At 45.0% G+C, this 22,930-nt stretch overlaps 2 protein-coding genes across 2 annotated transcripts in view; both read right to left on the bottom strand. All coding sequences in view use genetic code 11, as the record gives it.

Moving 5' to 3' along the window:
- Positions 1 to 2,862: 2,862 nt before the first annotated feature.
- On the bottom strand, positions 2,863 to 11,715 carry EGR_08047 (Alanine aminotransferase 2; the record flags this gene model as incomplete). The annotated part of the gene is made up of 8 exons (XM_024497296.1): positions 2,863 to 2,953; positions 6,563 to 6,675; positions 6,916 to 7,041; positions 7,343 to 7,564; positions 9,353 to 9,652; positions 10,833 to 11,108; positions 11,183 to 11,313; positions 11,394 to 11,715. The coding sequence occupies 8 exons, from the start codon at positions 11,713 to 11,715 to the stop codon at positions 2,863 to 2,865; spliced, it is 1,581 nt and encodes a 526-aa protein (XP_024348295.1).
- Positions 11,716 to 17,060: 5,345 nt separating this feature from the next.
- Positions 17,061 to 22,930, bottom strand: part of EGR_08046 (Ca(2+)/calmodulin-responsive adenylate cyclase) — a gene marked incomplete at both ends in the record, with an annotated part of 32,875 nt that continues 27,005 nt past the window's right edge. Inside the window, 11 exons of the mRNA XM_024497295.1 lie at positions 17,061 to 17,485; positions 17,765 to 18,103; positions 18,450 to 18,739; positions 19,038 to 19,363; positions 19,947 to 20,260; positions 20,665 to 20,740; positions 21,023 to 21,164; positions 21,767 to 22,149; positions 22,265 to 22,404; positions 22,519 to 22,642; positions 22,718 to 22,882. Coding sequence (XP_024348294.1) covers positions 17,061 to 17,485; positions 17,765 to 18,103; positions 18,450 to 18,739; positions 19,038 to 19,363; positions 19,947 to 20,260; positions 20,665 to 20,740; positions 21,023 to 21,164; positions 21,767 to 22,149; positions 22,265 to 22,404; positions 22,519 to 22,642; positions 22,718 to 22,882 — 2,724 coding nt within the window. The remainder of the gene's footprint in view (positions 17,486 to 17,764; positions 18,104 to 18,449; positions 18,740 to 19,037; positions 19,364 to 19,946; positions 20,261 to 20,664; positions 20,741 to 21,022; positions 21,165 to 21,766; positions 22,150 to 22,264; positions 22,405 to 22,518; positions 22,643 to 22,717; positions 22,883 to 22,930) is intronic.

Below are 22,930 nucleotides of genomic sequence, written 5' to 3'. Positions count from 1 at the left end.
CCATTTTCGAAGTTCAAACGCTCAGTGTGACAGCTGGTTGATGTGTGGGGCGGTCGAATGTGACGAAAAATAATGATAACGAAGTCGCATGAATTGAAAGGCAAACATGTGGTGTGTATGGTGAACATTCTACCTGCACATGACAAAACCAAACTTTCCGACTCCATTTATGGCAGAGGTCAGGATTCACGTTTTTTTCTCACCTCACAAATGCTGAAACAATATGCTCACTTCCGAAGTATAATTGCGAATGACGAAATGGTGGAGCGTATTTCCACTGACCACTTAGAAATTTGCATCGAGGTGTACGATCTACTGGGAAATAGTAGCTATCTGAAAAGTTTATTGAAGAGTTAAACCACTTACGTCCTAGAAAGTATAGATCTTGTTTCTGAAGTCTACCATGAATTAAACTTTTCAAGAAATCGCATCCAAGCCTGTCAAACTGTCCTTGCATCAAATCTTCAAATTGTTCGAGGAAAGGCCCCATCCCCACTGTTTGTCTTATTTATACTAAACGTCAAAGTTTACACACTTGTTCAAACAATAAAGTTAACGAATCTGTCTACTTTCAGGGAAATTACAACATCCAAATTCGTAAACAATCGGTGGAGAAAGGCCACCTCTTAAACAGTGGGATTCATGCCAAATAGAGTGGCCTATGATCACGCCCTCCCCCCTCCTCCTTTTCGTTTCCTCCTGCATGTACACCTGCGCCTCTCAAAATAGCCTTAGTGATTCGGTGAGTGGAGCTCCACAGTCGATGGTCAGATAACCAATCATCTGTCCACTTTTATGTGATTGGCTACCATTTTACCGACCAATCGAAATCTGGCAGATGGGACTATCAATAGGGGGGCTTGCTTGTGGGACAGAGGCAATTATTTACAAGGGCATGCATGCTTGCTGCCATGGTTAAAGTAAACGCAGGAAACGTAAACTTTTATGATTAAGTAAACCGAGGGGCAGTCTACTGTGGGACTGGGTTGCCAGACCAATGACTACTCAGGGCGTCAAAAGCAAAGGGGGCATCGGTGTTTTATTGGTTTACTCTATGACACTACCACCTGTCCTCCCTGAATTGACCAATAGTAACAGAAGTATCGCAAGTCGAGACCATATCACGGCCATCTTGTTGTCTCAAGCTCAACCCATCAATCCAGAGTAACTCATAATCCAACGGAAGACGAGTTGAAAGGTCACCTGTGCACAAAGCGTCGCCTACTGACCTTCATGCGCGTGGTTCGAACTCCACACCACGGACACGTAGATAATAATGCCTGTCAAGTTGTTGGATCGCATGATAGCGGAAAAATTATGTTGGGTGGTATGTACCACCGTGACGGTAGTAACTCACCGGACAGTGATGGCGTTGAGGTCAAGGTCACGTCTCACCTGTATTCCACACAATCGCTTTAAGAGTTGACTAGCTCGGTGTCATTTGGGGGCAGAATGCATTCAAAGAGTAAAACTGTTTCTAACTCAAAGTGGACTTGGCATCAAACTCATTAGACTACCCTAAAATTTGACCTTGGGAAGACCGTATCCATTTTTGCCGTGTATCCCAGTCGAATCAAAATATCATCAAACAGATTTGTAATCGAGGGACATAAAAAACGTTTCCATTTTGTAAAATTGGAAGTCCACACTGTGCATTTAAAATAAGAGAGCGTCCAGTGTGGAGGTGTTTTCTCCAGTGGGAGGATCGCGTTACCGTCAAATGTGTCGATAAAGGGTCAAGGTCAAAAGAGAGTTCGATATAAAGAGTTGAGTTGATTTCTGGGGTAAAATGCATGACAGCGATTGGCTAATTAAGGGGCTGGACATCTGGAAAGTCTTTAAATTTGCTGGCTAACTTACAAAACTGTCACTTTACTTGATGGAAGAGCTTCAGGATCTCGGAAATGCTGGGCTTGACATCACCTCACATAAATTTACTTCTTGCTCAGTGAGGAGGTATCAAGACGCCTGGATAGGTGATGACCAAGGGTGGAGACAAAAAGCCTTCTCAAGAGGACGAGCATCGCCCAGTTGGTGTGGATTTCCATTAAAAGAGGGCACAAAAGATGGTGGTGTCTTCCACTTACCGAATACAGCTGGATAATGATTTGATCATCTTCCTCTCCGTCGAGTGGGCCAAAAACGTGAGTAATAACCAACGGCTATTCCATTCAACTTCGTGGTTGTCTTCCTTTGCAGGACAAATTAATCCAACTACCTGAAGTGACGCTATGAAGATCCAGAGCCTCCTCCACCTTCCTGAGATTGTGCAATGCATCGTCTACGCTCCGTGATTCAGTCCCTGCGCCGATGGTGAATAAGAAAGTCTTCTTCTTACCTTCCTGCAACATCACAGGCCACGACGATCAAGCGACCACTGTGTACTTGCGGTCGCACGCATGTTTGAACGAATCACGCAGCCGCCGTCGCGTTCACTCATTCTGGTCCTGCCCTCCGACTACAAAACCGACCCAACCGCCATGTGAGGGCATTCATGACCATCAAGATCTTATGGGGGTCTCCATGTAGCAGGTGCACAAATCGAAGACTTTGTCCTCACTTCCTACCTGACCCAATAATACCCCTTTCAAACCGACCAACAGGAAGAGAGGCTCGACGGACACATGGTAATTATTCATCTCAGTGACTGCGATTGGTGACATGGAACTGATCAAAATTTAAGGATCTACAACTATGGAAGAAATCGTCTTTGTATGTGCTCATCTGTTGATTTAGCCGAATTATAAAAAAATCGACGTGTGGTAGGGGTAGAGTGGAGGGAGGTGCGAGTGATTGTCAGGCGACGCAATAACAAGGGACTGTCCATGGTGAGGGTGAGAACAATGATGAAGATGGAAGTGATCAGGAGTACTTAGCTAAGAAGGCCTTGTGGAAGTCCGCCAGGTCGGCCATCACTCGACGCATCACCGGAACCGAGGGCAGAATCGTCGTGCTGAAGGAATGTGAAGCAGGTGGTGAAAAATGGGCCATTTTTTGATTGGGACGACTCAAATCGCGCTTTCAGAGAGGTTTGTCCAGCTCCCCGCAAACCGGGGCATGCCCTCTTCCATATCGCCTCTCCAATAGCGCTATCAAATCACCAGAAAACTGACAGTTCCCTGTGGAATTTCCTCATGCCCAAATCAGTCACCGACTAATCGATAAGCATCAAAGTGCAACCGCAGACGGACTTCGAATGACCTTGGCTAGAGGACCACTAACACCTCCATGTGCACAACTGAAACGACACTCGTCTCGATTGCCCGCATGCGGGCACGCAGACAATCAAGTTTTATTGTGAAGAAGTAAAATAAATGTTACGATTTCACCACACATTTGCGTGGGTGCTTGACTAATCAGTCGGCTGGAAAAATGGAAATAGCCTTCCAAAAAACAAAAACACGCCCCTTCCATGTCAATCAAAAGAATGAAGGACCTTGACATGACTAATACAACAACTAGGTGAAAAAAATTGCTGCCTCAAAGTCGGTCTAACAAAGGAGAGGTAAACACGTAGAGAAAATTCGTCGGCAGAAACTAGGGTTTGCTAGGAGACCTATCGGCCCATCAATACTACTAGCAAAACATAAGTATCAGTAGGTAATATTAGCCAAGTCTATTTTAACCAATGATTCCGCCGTTCTTTTTACTATTTTGGCAAAAGAAGGCGCCAGACTGACACACCGCACCTATCGTTTGTGAAAACAGTCAGTGTGACTTGACGACCTTGTTATGCAATGCTGCAGGCAAAGGAGGCATGTGAGAGGTCCGCAATCAGCCTTAGGCGAGAATCAGACGCTCAGGCAGAGCTGAAGCCGAGATAAGCTAACCCAAGGTCTCAAATTATTCCCTTTTTCTTTGGAGGATCGATGTAATCCTTCATGGATGTCTCTTTTCTCGTCACGTACATAACTACCGTCAAGGCTGCGCATTGCATCAAGTGGATCACTTTGCTTCGTGCAGCTATTCGTCAAGCCCTTACAACTTCCAGTGAATGCTGTTTAGCTAAGAAATCAACACACATTATTTGCCTTTTTGGATGGATCCACGACAAAAGTTTATTTGAGCAGTGAAAGGAGGTAATGAACAACGTACCGAGAGTTCATCAGTGTAACTTCACTGTTGAATGGACCTTAACACCATTCGCCTGTTATGAGCACAGCCTAACAGTTCACCCGAGGCTGCTTGGAACATCGCATTATCGAGCTGCCATCAATCGACTATTTTCAGGATCACTAATGCCTTCACTATGACGTCAAGACAACTACCTCCATGCCACATCAAGTATGGATGCACGACCAGCTGGTGTTGAGGAAGTTGCGCTCTAATAAGTTTCGTTTCCCGAATTTCATTACTTTGCTCTGTCTTGGCGCCTTCAGAGAGGTTGCCTTCTCAGAAAACTCTGGGGTTACTAGGTCCACCGTGAGGCAAGGTACCGCATCATCGTCTAGTGGAAACCAAAACCTAGCTCTTCAAGAGTGACTTCTTGAATAAGCCTTCCAACTCCTCCTTCAAGTAGTCTACTAAACAGACCGCATCAGCCTAGCTTCAGCATACCATTTCAATGAATGGGCGACACCACATTCTAAATACCACATCTTTCTGCTAATCCGCTTTTTGTCTGGCGTTGCCTAACTGGCAGCTACTCATGAGGCGCAATCTGACCAATCATTTACTCTTCTCATTGCTCATCTCGACGCCTAGGTAAAACTACTTACAACCTCAATCCTAAATAAAAAAATCGACGGTTCAACGCACCTCACAGCCACTGCAAAGACGGCAAAACTGTTCCAGTCCGGGACATTTCAAGCTTACAGATGGAAGGGAGGGGGCAGGGCGTTGACAGTTGGTTGAAATCCCCACCAATCTGAGAGCAGTGGGACTGACTAGTGAACCAGTGGGAGCAGGTAAAATGCCGGAGTCACGTGGTATGAGAGGTGCATGCAGACAATTTTGTTGCCTCCGTCTCCCACGTCTTTGCCGTCGCCACGCTGGTGCTAGCATGCAGCTCTCTACTACCAAACTCTTGGCAAATCCGCAATCTGACAGTAAAGATAGTCACAGAGACATGTCTTGGAGTGTCTGGCAAAGGCGATTTAGGCGCTATCCCGGTCACAGCGTCGGGCTGAATATGTGGAGAATTGAACCGAAAAGGCTTTCAAAGCCATGTGGACTTTCTACAAGTTTTGTGCTTTGGAACGAGTCCAAAAGAGTAAAATGTGAACGCCTAATGCCCATTCATATTGTAAGATGTTGAAAACAGGTGAGACAGAAGGACGGGTAAAGTTAAAAATGGTAGTAAGCGGAAGGAATGAATGAAATAAAAGCGCAGCTTCTATCGGCTGCCCCATTTCAGGCAAGCATTCATTCACCGAAAGATGATTAGCGTGCAAACTACGCTCACCAGAGAACATTTTCTGGTAGTACCAAGTTTGCAAGCAGTGGACACATGATCGCGATTAACTGGTGTGAAATAATGAACAGAAGAGTGGCCACGGCGTGCGTAGGGCAGCGCTCAAAATAACACGCTAAACGGATCCCTTCAGTCTGCCGGTGTGCATTTATAACAATAAAACTATCACCAGATTCGTCTGCTTTGTGACGACTCCAGAGGTAGACAAACTGGAAGCCGTAAAAAAACCAAAGGACGATTGCTTTTCCGGACATACTTTAAATCGAGGGTGTTGTGCCTATGACGCACGAACTGTCACCTCTTACAGGCAGCAGTCTTGGCCCCATGAGGGAGGCTTGATGCTGTTGGGACCGATTGCCACGTTTTAAGAAGGATTTCATTTTAAGATCCACTTTCAAGGTTTTCGACATTCAAGCGCTTAAGACAACTGAAATATTTCATTCCAATGTCACATCAAAGCAAATCGTTAGGTTGATTAGAAACTGGGCAGTGCTTCTGAGGCAAAGTTGACCAAGAAAGGTGGTTGGTAGGGCGTTATTGCAAGCCCTGTCCAATTATTAACTAGCCAAATGCTGGAGCTTCGCAGTTTTCCATAGAAAACGGAACCGAAAGGTGGACTAATCAAACTCCTAGTCAGTGGATGTACTAGATGCTTTATAGCAAAGCAAAAAGGAGAATGAGAATGGACCTCGCTGAGTGGCAGGTGTGCCGTGAACTTAACAGGAAGCAACTCAGTCCACTAGGGTAAAGTTGATGAAGTAGCGTCCCTAAAAGTGATTTTATTCTGCGGTTCGAGATGAGAATATGTATTGGTCAATTATTCCCCCATCAAGTGATTCAGATCATGCTCCGTCAAAACATGAAGGATATCCTCATGAATCGATGACAGTCTCATGACTTAGGTTTGTCAAAAGCATATAACGTGGCTGATTGACAAGTATCAACGAGAATAAGGGATAGCCATTTGACCTAGACCTTAGTTCATCGTTTTGGACGGCCTACACTCCAGATTTATGGAAATCAAATTCCACAAAGTAGGATTTTTGAGCGAACCAACATGCGCCAATCCATGAGTTGTCAAGAGCGTGGAAGAGATCCACTGAAACAGTAGGAGTGGGTGAGGGAGAGAAAGGCGGCCAGACATCTCACCGAAAATGATAGGTGCCCGCTTTTTGACCGAATCCAGAGCCAGGCACGAAGCAGATGCCCTTTTCTTCCAGCAAGGAGAGGCAGTAAAAGAAGTCCGGCTCCATGCCCTTTTCCTGAAATAAAGAATAAAGCAGCCAATCGGGTGACTGCATGCACAACAGATGGATTAGTGGAAACAGTTGTTTTATCGTGTCAACGAATTCCACAACATACTTAACCTCGTATTGGGTGCAGGCTCAGGAACTAAAAGTGGGGGCTAGCAATTCCTCTCACAGATCCCTGAAGCACGATTGGGTACAAGATATTGCATATCTCCAGGACAATTTTGCAAAGCTAATCCCAGACTTGCATACCGCAGCGCCTTCTCGAGTACTTCTGAAGTCGCCCTGATGACAGCGCAGTATAATCTGCTCAAAATCTCCTACTTCTCGATTTCGTTCATACTTGAAAGTGGAATTCTCCCTAAGTGGACTGGGTAACTACCATAGAAGAGGGACACCTGCTACGAATCCCTGGGTTCGTGCAGAAGCGCAAATCCGCCCATAAGTAGAAAAGTTTACAAAAGTGAAGAAAAACAGTGAATAATGATTGAAATATGAACAACTGACGTCTACACACCTTGGAGACATATTTGAGAATAGCCCAGATAAGCACATGAACATAATCATCTGTGAAGTGAAATGATGGGTGGATGAATGATTAGGCAAAGGAACGGATGCTTGGGTGACTGCATTACCGTAAGCACGAATGAAAAGGGTAGACTGGCATAAAAATACACACCTTCGCGGCAGCAATAGCATTCGGAGGCAGTCGAATTTGAGGAAAAGCGTACATGGCCCCCTGTACGGCGTTGCATGTGACACCCTCCAGACTATTCAAAGTGTCTGTAGCCAGTTGAGCTTTCTCCTTCAAATCTGCCAACACCGAGTCCCGCTCGCGGATGTAGAGGTCGTAGGAGGGTTCGCTCGGCCTTGGAGGATCGCAGATCACCCCTATCATAACCTTGAGGGAGGGAAAAGCAGTGATTAACGATGGAGGGTAGAATTTCACGTCAGCTACTGAGATATAACTGGGTTGAAAGTGCGCAAATGTTCAGGAAATGTGGATTCCGTTAAAACCAATTAAGGGTGCATCCTCGCCTGAGCGCATCCACTCATTATGCCATCAACTAGTACAGGCAGTGATCATTCAGTCCCAACCTTCACCTCTCCTCATCGTACATATGTCGGCCCGCTCATCCACTACGCTAGGTAGGATATATCCCAGAATTAATCTCAATTCCACCCTAGATTTGTTTAGCCATCCCGAATGCACGACCTTATTCATTCATCTCTCCATCTATTAATCGGTTCATCTCTTCATTTATTTATCCATCCACACATTTAAGAACAAATCTATCCACCTCCCCTCGATCCAACTACCGCTCCATCTGCCCCAGTTTTGGAAATTAAAGAACTTTCATGCTGTCAGTGGTGATGTTAGTAGAATGTTATCTACCACTGGTTGTGGGTTAAAGGAATATGCTGAAACATCACGAGTTAGTGCCACATTCATAGCCCACATTTTGGAGGGCGGGTCAGCCTCGTGACTGACCTGGTTCAAGTGAATAACAGCAATTTGGCACAAGTTACAACTACAGTCTCAGGTTCATAATTGCAAATTGGGAGGAGTGGCTACCGACACAAACAACAGGTAACATACAGATGTCAATCCACCCAAGCACCTCTGCTACAGTCACCCAACTATTCACCTCCGATCCATTAAGCAAGCATTACTTAGCCTACCCACCCATCAACCTCTCCTGGCTAATCTATCCACTCACTCATCAATCCATTCATCCACCCATCCGTTATGAATTCACCCATCCAGCCATTTCTCACTGATCCCTTCGGGCATCCCCCGATCCATCCACTTTCCATCCGTAGACTCAAAATCCATCTACCCGTCTATCCGCACCGGATACACAATGATGTTTGACAGCAGGATTAACTATTTCTCAACAGACTAACAGGCCGTGGCTTTAATCGAAAGATTGAATGGTCATCTTTAACATTAATCATGAACAACCACCTGACAAAAGTTGGTAAATGGATGCTAAGACAATTCCCTTTGGACAGCTTTTCGGCACACCAAATTAGTGAGGATGAATTAGATATAATAAATCACCAAAGGCTTTGAGGTGCTTATAAAATGATAAGCCTTAAAAAACGCAGACTAACAACTAGGCGTGAGGCGCTCATCACTGACACGAGGTTGGGCGTTTTTGAAGTAAATTGGACTAGGGCTTGCATTAATAAAACAACCCAAATTTTATTACCTTGATTGCTAAATTTAGCCCAGAAGTGGTGGTTCATAGAACATTCTTTTGACAAAAAAGTTAAACTGAGGCAGTTTCTGCAACGACTCTGTTTAAACAAGCTTGAGGGATAATTTCGAACGTCTCGTATAAGCGACACATGACCTTTATCAGAGTATGATAATTGCTTGAACGAAATCGTGGCGCAGATTGGGTAAGTCCCAAATAATAAAGTGACTGAAAGGTATTCCTGGTGTGGAAAACAAATTACGGTCCTTGTCTTTCCAGTAGCCCATTAATTGGAGCACATCCTTTGTGCACTATGGTAATTAATCAGCTTCTCAGACTCCTGTCACGTGTGCTAATGGCATCTGAACAAAAAGTAAACCTTAAAATTAAAAGATAGCTAACTCGGTATAGTTATTCAAAACCAACCACAGTAAAAACGAGATGGAGGCGCTTATATGGGTATCAGTAGTACAAAACTAACTAACCTGACCCAAAACAGCGGGACAGAGTCGAGCAGAGAGATACTTGAAGAGCTGGGCTTGCACACCGGGATCAAAGTTGATCAACTCGCAGTAACCGCCACGGAAACCACATTCGCCCATGTAGCCCTTGCTAGCGGACATGAAGGAGGCAAGTTCCACGCTATCCGCATATTCAGGACCCATTTCATGAAGGACCTTCTTGAAGGACGTCCAAGGTGTAATTTCGGGATGATAGACGTTGAATTGATAGACCTCATCAGCTAATAGAACGAGATTGTGACGCTTCACAAAACGGATGATCTCCTAGAGGAAAACAACCAACCAATCAGCCAGTTCAACCGACCGACATTCAAAAGGGGTTAAAACACGAACTTGTTCAATCTAGTTTTATGAAAGCTACTGAATTTGATACCTGGGTTTTTGACGCATTCATTAGTTTAGGTCAACCGCCAATCTACGTGTGTGCTTGAGATAAATTGGATATGTTGATGAAGGGACAGGTAAATTGATGAACCACGAATAAGTAGAGTTATACTTACTTGGACGGACATGTCTTCTACTACCTAATTTCGTTTATTTTAACGACATTACCCACCCCCGCTTTGGCCGCAGCTCAGACCCACCCCTTACCTGGCACCCAATTAGTGCATCTTTCATCCAAATTTAAACTGATAACAGAGTAAAACCTTTCAAAACATTTACCAACGTTTAGCTTACTGGCAAATGTACTTTTGTCTTCACAATAATAGGTGGTAATTCAAATACAATAGAAAAAGCTCAAAAGAGGATTTAAAAGTGAAGTAACGGAACCATCGGAAAATTTCAAATCTGGCAAATCAGGTACTTCAAGCTGAAATTTGCCCAACCGATTCTCTACAGATTCAAGATTGAGTAGTTCGAGTATTACTCAAACTACTAAAGCAAAAAGTATCAGCCGCTATTCCATGCGCGGTTCGCTTGAAACAGAGGGTATCGGCATGATGGTTGGATAGATTGAGTAGGGGAAGGCTAACTTTATGGCATAAGGAAGAGATTAACAAATCAGGGGTGGATAGATGAATCTGAGGTGGCTGAGTAAGTGGTTTTAATGAAAATGGTTGACCGATGGATAGACGGGAGGATTTGCCAGTATTCCCACTTCAGTGCTACTCACTATCACATAGGTATCAATGTTTCACACGACTTGTGGCGTTCAGCATGTCAGTGTGAACAAGAATGGGTTGAAATCGCAGGCAAGAATTAATGATGAACTAACCTTACTTATGTAATGTAGCAACCTGCACATTTTCTCAAGAGCAGACTTGGGAGATGATCACAAGCAAAAATACAGTGATTTTCCATGATTCCAAAATTCAGATGTGTATCGGATGAGACATCGACTGAAGCTAAGCACTTAGTAAAGTTGGTTTTACATTACTTAATAAAAGAAAGGTAAGGTGTTTAAAGTATTAGCAATCAACCAGTAAATTATTCATAGACTTACCTCCATGCTTTGCCTAGAAATAACCTGGCCAGTGGGATTTCCAGGATTAATGACAACCAGCGCCCGCGGCTTGCACCTCCCCTTTGCTTCTGTCAAGGCCCTTTCGAGTTCAGTCACTTTCAAATCCCAGTTATTGTCTTCATCCAAATAGTAGTTTATCTGGCAGGCGTCGTACTCCGAAATAGTGGCCGAATAGAGTGGGTACTGTGGGATTGGAACCATTACACCAGCTCGATCTGGTCCGGGTTGCGAAGAGGAGAGAAGAAGCAGAACAGCCTATGTAAAAACACAAAAAGTGGTCTTGTCAAGCAATTAAATATGACAGTCTTAAAAGGCGCAAAGAAACAAACTTTGACAGCCTCGCTAGCACCATTTGAGAGAAAAATGTTAGCATGATTAGCGGGAATGCCATCTCGACACCGGATATACTCAGAAATTCGCTCACGAATAGAAGTCACTCCGATTGAAATGCTATACGAGCCTAAAACAAACACATTCGACCAAGAACTTCAAGAATTTTTAAAAATACATCTAACGCAGATCTTTTTTGAAGAAACGCACCAACACTTTTACCAGCACAACCGGCCAAAATGCTACGAGCGCGCGCTTTCGCATCCTCAGGAAAATTTGGATCTTCTAAGAGAGGAGGGTAGCTGCAGAGAGCAATGACTTGACGGAAGAATGTAATGGGTTTCTGACCCGTAGCGTGACAATCACCGATGTTGCATTTGACAACTTGTTGAAAGTTTTTCTTTTCCCCCAATTGCAACTCCCTTTCCAGTTCTTGAGAGCGGATAACAATGGGACCGCGAACAGCATACTCCATGTGAATCACATTGGGATTAATTGTTGCTAGGGTTAAAACGTGTTTCCCGCAACTCATGAGGCAAGCAGAAATGAGGGGTATAGAATGAGGCCAAAACGCTCGGTTATCGAGACTTTTATAATGTCACCGGGTCCGCTAAAACAACTAAAACAATATGAAACCATTGAATTTAAAAATAAGTTGCCTAGGTGGATTGCTATTTGGGCTTAGTTAAATCATTTAAAAATTTATCAAGTGTCGCTCCGTTTTCATAATTTTTGAGCAATAAATGAGCATTGTGCTTATACGTTTATATTTTCATATGTGTCCATAAGAGCGACTAAGTTTAATGTATGCTTTATCTAACTATTAGAAACAAGATAGACTCCTCTACTGATACTCGAGAATTATTCTAGCGATAAATGAATAGCCAACATAATTTTCCACAAAACGAAATTAGAAATATATTTCACTTTTCACTTTTACACGATTTGGATAGTGTGATCATTGACAGCTTTGTTGAACTTTAACCATTGTGAAATTTCTTTTACTATGCATTATATGTTATCTTTATCTAACCATTCTACCCCTTTCAGGAGTCTGAAACCGGGGCATAAGCTCCATCGTTTGGTTTACTCACGTCAGACGACAAAAGACATAACAGACCCTACGTGCACCACCTCAGAGCCTTAAATCCGTCTCTGTGACCATCTAGGTAATTATGGGCACCGATTTCTATTAGCGGACATTAGCCAGAGAACCCTTTTATTGCAGCCAAAAGATGGAATATACAGCAATGATTACGCAAGTAACCCACAAGATCCTTGAAGGCCTGCTTACCCCAGCCCTTTGCCAAGAGTAGAGAAATGGATAGACGTCCAGCTTAGAAACAGTGGTCATGTGTGTATTATGGTCAACAAACTCCGCAGTACGGACACCAACTTTCTCAGTGAACTTGTACGGTTCCTCTCTGAGGTGCTTGTGGCACTCAATCAAAACAACAGAAATGACCGACCACATGCAAAACCATTCTACCAGGATCGATCACTTCCCTCTCTAAAGGTAAATATGCCTTCGTTTTTCCTACCGTCTCTCATTCACTCCTCCAATCTCCAAACTAATTAGAAAGTCATTTGTGGAGTTACTGCTTTGAGTCTGGTGCGTCCAGGTCAATGGCAAGCAGCGGAACCTCCCATTCCCTTCGCCAAAAGGTTAAAATTGCCCCACCCATGTCCGCGACCAGTAGAAGAAAACGAGGTGATGGTGGACAAAAAATTTTATGTGAGGCATTACCAAAGACGCGGGTGGTGAGGTCTCTCATATGGCCAGAGCTTGCACGGACTTACAAATCGTGAAACCGATTTCCTAAGCAGCATTAAAGTAGTTCTGCTTTTCTCACAAAGCGTACGCTCTATCCACTAAACTTGTCCATCACCGAAGACAAGTGTCGGTGATGTCTGGAGTGTCCCATTTGAAGCCGCAGCAAAATCAATGACCAGCCTAGACGAAAGAACTTTGGAAGTTACCGGGTCAAGCACACAAATATATTCTCATGGGGAGGTGTTTAATCGGGCAAAAAAAGCACCGTCAAGAGTAAACCAATTTGACAACCGTCCAGTCGACGCGATTCACAAGATCATAAAATCCTCCATCTCACCATGGACACCACAGGCAGAAGTCTTCGGCCGTGCGCCGATTACGGAAGGTTAAACCCGACAATAGGGATGAATGCTCTTCCCTATCCCCACGATTAATGGGACTCCCCACGAGGGTCGAAGTTGTTCTCCACGTTGGATCTAAGATTGGGATACTGAGAAGTGATGGCAAAAGCGGATAGAAAAGGGGAGGTTTACCGATTGCGTAGCTGGAGGACTGCCCCTCCCCAATGCATACATCAGCACTCTAAAAGCCAGAAAACATCAATTCGAAATTTTGAGGGCTCTCAACACTGGATGACTGACAACTCAATGGGGAGTCAGCAAGGCGCAAGTTCTGTGGAATTTCAAGGGTCAATTTTTTGTTTCTACCATCTCTATTTCCTTATTGGAGAAAGCACGCACCACCACTGACTTTCCACGCTCTTCCCAGATTCCATGATCTTCTACCGTCACTTGAGTCCCAATTGTGCTGAACTAACATCTGTACTTGGATGAACAATTACCATGCGTGTTGTTTTCATGGTGAACCAATGCCTGCCCAATGCTACAAAAGAGGAGATTATTCCTTCCTACTTGATGAAGTAAGCAGTATTTCCATTGAGAAATATGGAACCATTCTACAGATATCTGAGCTTTCACAAAATACAATGCGTCGGTTGTTTGGTTAGCTCTCGGTTTCGGTAAATGGGCCGCTTAGGTGCCCTGCCATCGTACCTTCCCCGGGTGGGCAAACCTCAGGTAAATGCCAATGGCCCCTAAGCCCATCTATGGGTCGACAGAACATATTCCGCCCGAGTATTATGGCCTCCTTCATCCTCAAAAAAATTCAGGGAATTGTAAAAATCTCATCGGTTGTAAAATAAAAAAACTACTACCATTGGATTGATGAAGGCTAAAATTATGCACTTCGCCTGCTCCAAAGTTGCACAACATGAAAATGCAACTCAGTAGTGTAGAAACTGAAATAATATGAGAAATCTCAGAAATATGTATATTTGCGTACTTAACAAGTAACTTGCGAAGTTCTTTTCCCTTGCTGTCGGTAGCATGAATAAGCTGCGCGCCGAGGCAATCCAAGTTACTCAGGAGTGACTGCGGCCCTGAAGGGGATGTTGAAAATGTCATCGATGTCTGCCTCGGTAGCGAAAGGGCTGCACTGGCTTCAGTGTCTTGGCAGGTAGAGAAGGTACCCTCCACTGCGTGAACGTCCTTCCAGTTCGTCTGGGACTTGCGACAATGAACGGAGCCATTTGGGAGCGAACAGAGAAGGAAAAATGACGGGTTATCCGACTGTGGGGTATAACGTGGAGGACCACGACATGGGGATGTCAGATTTGGACGCCTTTTGCAGATGTTGTACTATGGGACCGTAAGCAACCCCTGACGTTTCATGGTTGCAAACTTGGCCGGTTGACTGAGGGAATTGGTACTCGGGTTACAGAGTTCCTCAACCATAATGAGTGGTCAAACTCAGTGTCTGAACCGAACGGTCATTCATCCAGAAACCCTGCATGGAAGTGAGCCAAGGAAGGCCGGATGTGCTAGAAGTTTGAGGTCTCTCGCGTACTCGTCGCCGTCATAGCTTACCTTTTGGCAGCTATGAAAGAAGTATCTAGCTAATGGCTACTTTTCCTGGTCGATGGTGAATCGGCATTGGGTAGCGTAGCGTTTTTTGGGGAAGAGCATGGAGAACCTAGAGTGTCCCCTGGCTTCGGAGCTACAGCCAAAGGTTAGATTTGGCCCCTTTGGGCCACTCTTCAAAATCCATACCTTTCTTGAAGGGAGGGAGCTCCGCCACCGCAGCCATCAGTATAAGTTTCAGCGTTTATCCCTTACGCCATGGCCTTCACTAACTCAAGACGAGCAGACTAGCTAGGTAGATGCGATTTCACTAGCGACATTTAAGGTAGGGAACAGATATTGGAAGCATGAACAGTTACAAGAATTTCCAGCTTTGTGCTTTTATGACAAACGTCCCCTTGAGAGGGTAGCGCCCATTGAAAACTCCCCGTCCGAAAGGTGCATTCAAACAAAAGTGCGCCATCGAAACGATTAAAGCCTCTCTCAACTTTTAGTTTGCGTAACGTAAAACAAAATAGAGATCTTTACTAAAAAGACCAAAAACTTTGCGCAGCAATGGAAGAAAAGGAAAAGACTTACAGTTAGAATTCATTCAATCAATTTAAGAGATTGGTACAGAGTGCTTAAAATTCATCAAAACTAATAATTTGTGTACGTTCAAGTATTCCTTCAAATCCCTTTTTTCGTCACCCACTAACATGAGGGTTTCTATTTGGTAACCTAAATACGGCATTTTTGAGCAAACTGATGCAAATTTATTACATTTAAATTTGTTGATTAAACGAGACTGTGAGAATTGCTGATTTATTCTATCCGGTAGTATTTATTACCTACGAAATCACTGTTATTGAATGATGCTATCAGTTTGTATCTATCATGAGGTAAAAAGGAAACATAGATGTGATTGCGAACATAAGGTTTATCATACTCACCGTGTGCTTGAAACCGCAATGTTAGCCGAGTTTGCGGTTGTTTGTTGTAAATTAATGTGCTCAAGTATTGTTACTTCTATAGGGTGAGGTTTGTGCATTTGGCGACAGACATGGTTCGCAAGAACTAAATTTGTAATGGGTGGAAATGGAGATGAAGATACGCAAAAATAGAGAATAGGAGGAGAGGAATTAGATAAGCAGGGAAACATTTCTCACTCATCTTGTGATTTCGCGGCTCAACAGAGGAACCGATGTATCACAATTTGAGTTGGAATCGTAATGAGCAGGATGTTCTCTCTGTTGAGCAATAGCCGTCTCCTCCACCGACCCACCATGCATCAACGATGTGGTTCAACAATACTTGTTTAATGAAATAAGAAGAGTGGACTCCCACCGCACTATTGACTTGGTTGCCATTATCCCACCATCACCTTGTCGTCTTCATCACCGTAAGCTGCAACTCTGCTTGAGCAAGATCGCAATCATCCATCCACCAAAATGAGATCTCCTTCCCGATTTCCTTTCCCCCTAGTTGCATTTAGGAACTCAGTTCCTATAAATGCTTGCTTCTGGAGTGCTATCACTACTAAAATTTGCCTCTTTTGTATCAAGTTATCTTCTGAACGATGAAGTTGCCCCTTTCATCAAGTGCATGCAATCCCAGGCGGTGCATGCGCTTACTAACCCTTACCTCTCCCTGTGCGTCCAGTCAGTGCTCACAACTCCATCCAAATCTTTTTCACTCCCCGAGTTGACACTGCACGCTCACCCCTTCCGTCTCCGGCTGCAATTACATCACAGATTCTATGGATCTACCACAAGACCTCCCACACATTTCGCTGGATTTATCACATAGGGCGAATCTCCACCGGGTACTTATATTTCATAGACACAACCTACTAGGAAAGGAGGATTGCAGTGATTGCGAAATCGCCATGCTATATCCTCTCTTCTTGGTGCGGAGGGCACGCACGTCTCCTGATTTTCATGCGCAAGACAAAAGACATTTGAGAGCCGCCGTTGTCAGGTCTACACTGTGTCAACAAGTAGCCACGATCAAACTGTTCGTCAGGTGGAGAGCGCGGAGATTAGACTGAACCACAAACGTTCGCCTATCTAGTGACACTTCTGTCCAATAACTCGCAGAACATATCTTGGGGTAAGTATTATCATTAACAATTATTACCAGTGGCAAAAAGTACTTAATCGACAGAGAAAAGATGGGCAAAGGAAGACCCACACTATCTAGTAATCAAATAAGGCTGACATCCAAATTGGCAGCTACACCGGTTGGAAGAAGAGGATCACTGGAGGACCTCTTCACACCTCCACGCACTGCTACGAGGAGATGACGACGCCGTCCACGTTGATGTCGATGCCCATTGCGGTCGCCGCGGCGCTGAAGCGAGACGGCAGCAGTGCCACTACTTTTGGCGTAGGTGGTGGTGGTGGTGACAGAGACACTGCTGAAGCATCCAGGCATCATGAAGGGCTGTAGTTCGAGTGGGAGGAGCTGTCGGACATTTGCTGCTCGACGAAGAATAAGGTCGCGAGCAAGGACACCTCCACCACGATGTGGATGAGAACAGTGGGAAAAACCGTCGATGTCATCGTCATTTTCGCTGTCGTGGTGAACTATGAGACAGTCGTTGCTTAGAGAACGTGGACGACCGACATCTGTGGAAGGCGAGGAAAAACGAGAAGTTACCGAGCCCGTCCACTTATCCATCCCAGACCCAATAATTTATTCCATGGATCCATGCATAATCCAACCGCCTCGAAATAATCTATCAACTACGAATACTTCTAACCATCCTCGATTTCCAAATCTACCAAAGATTCACTTATGCCTATGGACCGGATCATATCAGGTCAGCTTTTTTATTCTCAAACCATCTATCCATCCATACACGCATTCATTCATCGTCCTGGATTAAGCTTGGGGTGATAACTTACCAAGCCAAAGATCTGCAGGGATCAGAAGTGAGCCGCTTTGTGGTTCGCCATTCACCATATTGCCTTCTACCTCGTCTGGAAATTCGCTATCAAATGTTCCATCGTCAGTCAATTGATCGTCATCGATTTGTGAGGTGACCGTGGTAACAGTTCCACTGTCGAAGCCTTGAAGACGTCGAAGAAGGCTGTGAGAGTTGACGTAATCCCCGCGTTTGGGAGTTCGTATATATCGATGCACCGACGGTGGTTGTAGTGGTGGCGGTGGTGGTGGTGGTGGTGGGAGAAGTAGAATAGTTTTTCCAGGTGGTGCCTCGTTGTGGCGATTGGAGCTTGATGGGTCTAGAAGGCAAGGCTATGTGAAGCAATGGATTTATCCGACCATTGAGACATCCGAAGATCGACCTAATCAACCACATCGAAAGCTCCACAATTTTATCAGCGACCAATAAAGTGAGGTCGATGGTGAACACCATTCAGGCGTTTTCTTAAACTTCTAAAGATCCTAAAAACCACCCGAAAGCCTTTTCAAACCTCTTGCAATTCTCCGAACCTTTAATTACTAACAAGGAAACCAAAAGCGGCCTCAACTAAGATTCCACTTCATAAAAGCTGGGAGATTATATGAGGTCTCCCAGGCGGTTTGGAGGGGCAAAGAGGACGAAACTTCAATCGGCAGCAGACCAACCTTCCGAACTAGAAGCTGAAGGCGATGACTGCGTCCGCAACGACAGCGCAGACTGCCACCCCATAGCGTGTAGACGTTGACATATTCGACGCGCTTCATCCACGATGTGCGCGTTGAGACGGAGGTGTCGTTGGTAAGGGTTATCGACTTTACGAGGATGCAGTCCTCCGTGTCGATGACCACGCACATCCCGCGGCCGCCAACCACTGTATTGCGGTGTCGGACGCAGTGGCGTGCGATTGGTTGGCGCAACTGACGAGTAGGCGTTCTCCAAATTATCGTATTCGGCCCTGAGGAGGGAGGAGGAGATTTTGGAAGCTAGCTAAGCAACGCACAACACTCAAGCAGTATGGTGACCTATTTAGTCAGGAAAGAAGTTCCGTCCTGACAGGCAACATTAATCTACCCCTGATCACAGATTCCAGCTAGTCAGTCAATCATGTGACGCGTGGAAGGTAAACTTGAATAGAGCAGAGCTGGAGTGAATTAAACTGGGGCCAAGACAACGATGGGTGAACTGAGAATAGCTGTAGTGACTTTAATGGATCGAGAAGGGAATTGAAATACGTTCAAGCAGCCAGAACTCACATATCCAGTCCATCAGTGACGATCATTGTTGGGGCGTTGTTACGAGGAGGAGAAGGGGGGCAGGTAAGGTCCACCAGGAGGGGTGGAGAGGGTGATTTGACGATTTCCTTGTTTGCAGATACAGAGAGTGGTGGATGCAGATTAGCTGCTGCGGCGAAGTTGGGCAGACGGACTGGAGCTATGTCAGGCAGACGACGTCCTTGTCTGTGATGATTGCTCGATTGATTGGTGAGGGGGAAGTAGGCAGGGGGGAGGAAGACGGAGTCGTCGCCTTCTTCGTCGTTGATATCACCATCACCAGCTGGGTCGCTTGTGTAGGTGGGATGCTAAGTGGATGGATGGAAGGGAAGATCTGCGATATGACCATCCTCCGACCTGTCCAACCATTTTGACGCCTCCGCTCATTCAGACAGATATCCACCAACTAGACCATCCATTTACCTATCCACCTACCTGACCATCAATTAATCCCACCATTAAGTCCACTCAATTGAATGTCCATTCTTCCAGATGCTAATCTACCCAATCACAGCAACCCACTGACCTATTTGACAGTCGACTCAATCGTCCATTCTACCTATCCTTCCAACTATCAAACTTCAGTTAGTCCAGGGACCCACTCAAACATTCAAACACCTACCCTAATCCATCAACCGTCCGTTTATCCAAATAATGAACTCTCACTGCATCCAAGGAATTACCCATCCATTCATCAACCATTCTGTCGATTCAACCATCCACGCGATCATTTATGCATTCATTCACCCACCCACCTATCCAGCATTCCTTGTGCTACCCATCCATTCAATCGCGCTCCTGCCCATCAACCAATCTAGCCACCCTTCAGCCCGACCATCCATTCAGCCATCCACCGACACAACCATATTCTACCAGCTCAAAAGCTCTTACGATGTGAGTAGAAGAAGAGACCTCCTCATCACCACCAGTGACAACAGCAGCGACGGCAGCAGAGGACGAGAACTCCGAGAAATCGTCTTCCAGTGGACCTCCAGTCTCTACCAGCAGGGAGTCACTCATTTTCGGTGTCTTCGATGGCACGCCATCAACTCGACCACCACCCTCGGTGGAAGTCATCCAAGAAGTGTCCATCAACAGAGGAACGTCACCGGACTCTGCATGTGTCAAATTGTTTGCCATCTCGGCTTCCAAGTCATCTTCCTCTTCGTCGTCGTTGACGCTGAAGTCGGTTATTCCAGCTTCAACTATGACGGAGAAAGGAGGCTGATAATTCTCTGAAGCTATCGTTGGACGAATATGGGACAAAGTCACATTTGTTGTCTAGCAGAGTCGATCTTTTGAATGACCAAACTGGTAAGAAATTTGAAGGATTGGAATGGATTCTACCATTGAAAACACCTCCAGACTCTCGTAACATCTCCGCTTCCCTCCCGCTTGGAACAGAACTTTCGATAACATCCCACACTTAATACCGTCTGCTTCATCGTATCATAAGTTATTATTCTAAAAAATTTAGAATAAACCATTTCTCTGTAGACTAACCATGCCACAATTTAACAATTAATCACCACCCAACCAATCACGAGTCTGGAAGTGACGAACCAATCAGAAGGGAGGAGGCAATGAAGAGACAAAAAACGGAGCTTACATTCATAGTCGCAGGCAACGGAAGGAACAACACAGATGCTCAGCAAATCCATTGACGTGGAGTCCTTGTCGTTCAGCTAAAAATTAAACAAGGGAAAAGGGCATTAGCGTTCCAACGTCTCAACTAGCCTAATTTAGGCACGCACAAGGTTTCAAAGCCAAACAAAAGTTATTGCTCACATAAATTAAAAAAGCGTGTTTAAATATAAAATTATTCTTTTAAAGTTGGGAAAATCTACAAGAGGAGTTAGCCAACTAAAAACAAAATAAATGAATTATTACATAGAATTGATGTGATTGGCTAACGGGAGAATTGAAAGGAATGCCTATCAAGCGGTCAACCAATCAGCAAAATCAACCTTTACAGAAGTCCTCCTCTGAACTTCACCATTGCCACTTGCAAAAGCAGTGGCGCCAACAACAATTGGAGGATTGTAGAGTGTTTGACGTGGATTGGAAGGTGGTGTGGAAGGACGTCGGTAGTTTGGAAAGTTGGATCCGCTACTGTAGGAAAAAGAAACGGGCGAATCCATCATGAAATTAATCTCTTTCAATCAAAACGGATTTTCGAGGTTAGAAGATACACGAATAAATTTTAAGGCGAAAAATAAAACCTGGTTTTCCCCTACCCACAAGTTGACACCCCGAGAAGAGAAAGATTTGCCACTACCACTGAACCACCTTAGAACAGCCTACTTTACTTCTATTCTGGTAAGAAGTGATCATGAGCGACTGAGTTTTCCATTACTGTCACAGAAAGATTCGCACCTCACCCCATTTTATCACTTCACTGGCCATGCTTTAATCGGGCGTCCAGGAATAACTGCTGAGGCTGGTTGGCTAGGGTTCACCACCATTGCCTCTGGGAGAAGCACATACAACCCTATCGCTCCTGGATACCAAGCCTATCATTGCCACACAGCACTAAACTTGGAGTCTTCTCCGAATACAAGTGTTCACAGATTTTATGCCTCCAGGTATCAGAAACCTCCTCCAGCCTCAGACGCTGCCACTGTTACCCACCATCCTCAGTAACAGTGTGGAGACTGATTCACACACGCCAGGTGCACCAAAGATTAAAATGAGGGGGAAAATTCACTCACGAGATAACCGAGGCACTAAAGTCTCCCAACATTGGAGCTCGTTGAATCCATTCTACACCAGCGTCTAGACAACCACTTGGCATCTCGTCTCCTGACTGTTTGACACCATCAATGATATTTCCATTAACCTCCTCCACCTCCTCATCCTCATCATCATAGTACTCGTTGTCAGTGTAGAGAGGGTTGCTATGGTGATGATGCGTGTTGGCCGTGGTTGTAGGTGATGCAGAGGAAAGGCTGGTGACTGCCTCACTTTGCAAGGCTTCTACACGCTCACAGGTGCCTTCAAGAGCGAGAAAGACATTGTCCGAAGAGGTGATTGAAGTTGCAGCAACGTCGATTGTAGTTTTGGGGGGCTCAAATATCGGCTGAAACAGAGAGGACTGTAGAAGGGGGGCAGTAGAATGGAAAAAAAGCCCTCAAATAAGCTGAGGAATTAAAAGCGTCTCTGACGCCTTCCGTAGAAGTATCAACAGTACTTAAATCTCTCTGTATCACCTGGTGATTTTGATGGTTGGCATAGCCACTGGAGTCCTTAGTGACGCAGTAAGGAGAAGCTGTTGCACTGCTCCCTACCAATCTAGTCGTGGGCTGAGCATAACCGTTGACAATCTCCACCTCGGCCATAGCGAAACAGGCTGCAAAAAAAAAATGAACCCTAATGAAGTAGGTGAACATTTCAAAATGAGTTGGTGAGGTTCTCGGAGGGGGGAGATGACGGGGTGCAGCCTGACACACTATCAACTCGTTACCTCTATCAACGTTGTCCCCGTCTTTAGGGCCATCCGAGGACACGGATTTTTGAGCCCATCTAGAGGGAGGAGAGGAGTGACGCGGTGGTAGGAGGGGCGAGGACAGTTTACGATCCCGTCGTGGCTGGAAAGGACGAGGAGCAAGGATACAATCCCCGTGTAAAACCAATTCAGTAATTGGAGGTTCCAATTCACTCACCAAAAGTGGAGAACTATGATTTTGGTATCGCGCCTCGCCCACCGCGTAATTTCGTTTATGTGGTGGTGGTGGAGGTGGTGGTGGGGGTGAAGAATTCGAATTAACCAATGAGGATGCAGACCGAGGATGCTCCAAGTTTGGCGGTGTCGCAAGTGGCTTTTTTGACTACAGTGGAGAAATTTTAAAAAAGATGTGTATTACTTTACTAGCGAT

The sequence above is a fragment of the Echinococcus granulosus genome (assembly GCF_000524195.1).
Source record: "Echinococcus granulosus chromosome Unknown EG_S00094, whole genome shotgun sequence".
In the NCBI taxonomy this organism is placed as follows: Eukaryota; Metazoa; Platyhelminthes; class Cestoda; order Cyclophyllidea; family Taeniidae; genus Echinococcus; species Echinococcus granulosus.
Note: the sequence above shows the minus strand (reverse complement) of the source record. Positions and strands in the feature narration are given on the sequence as shown.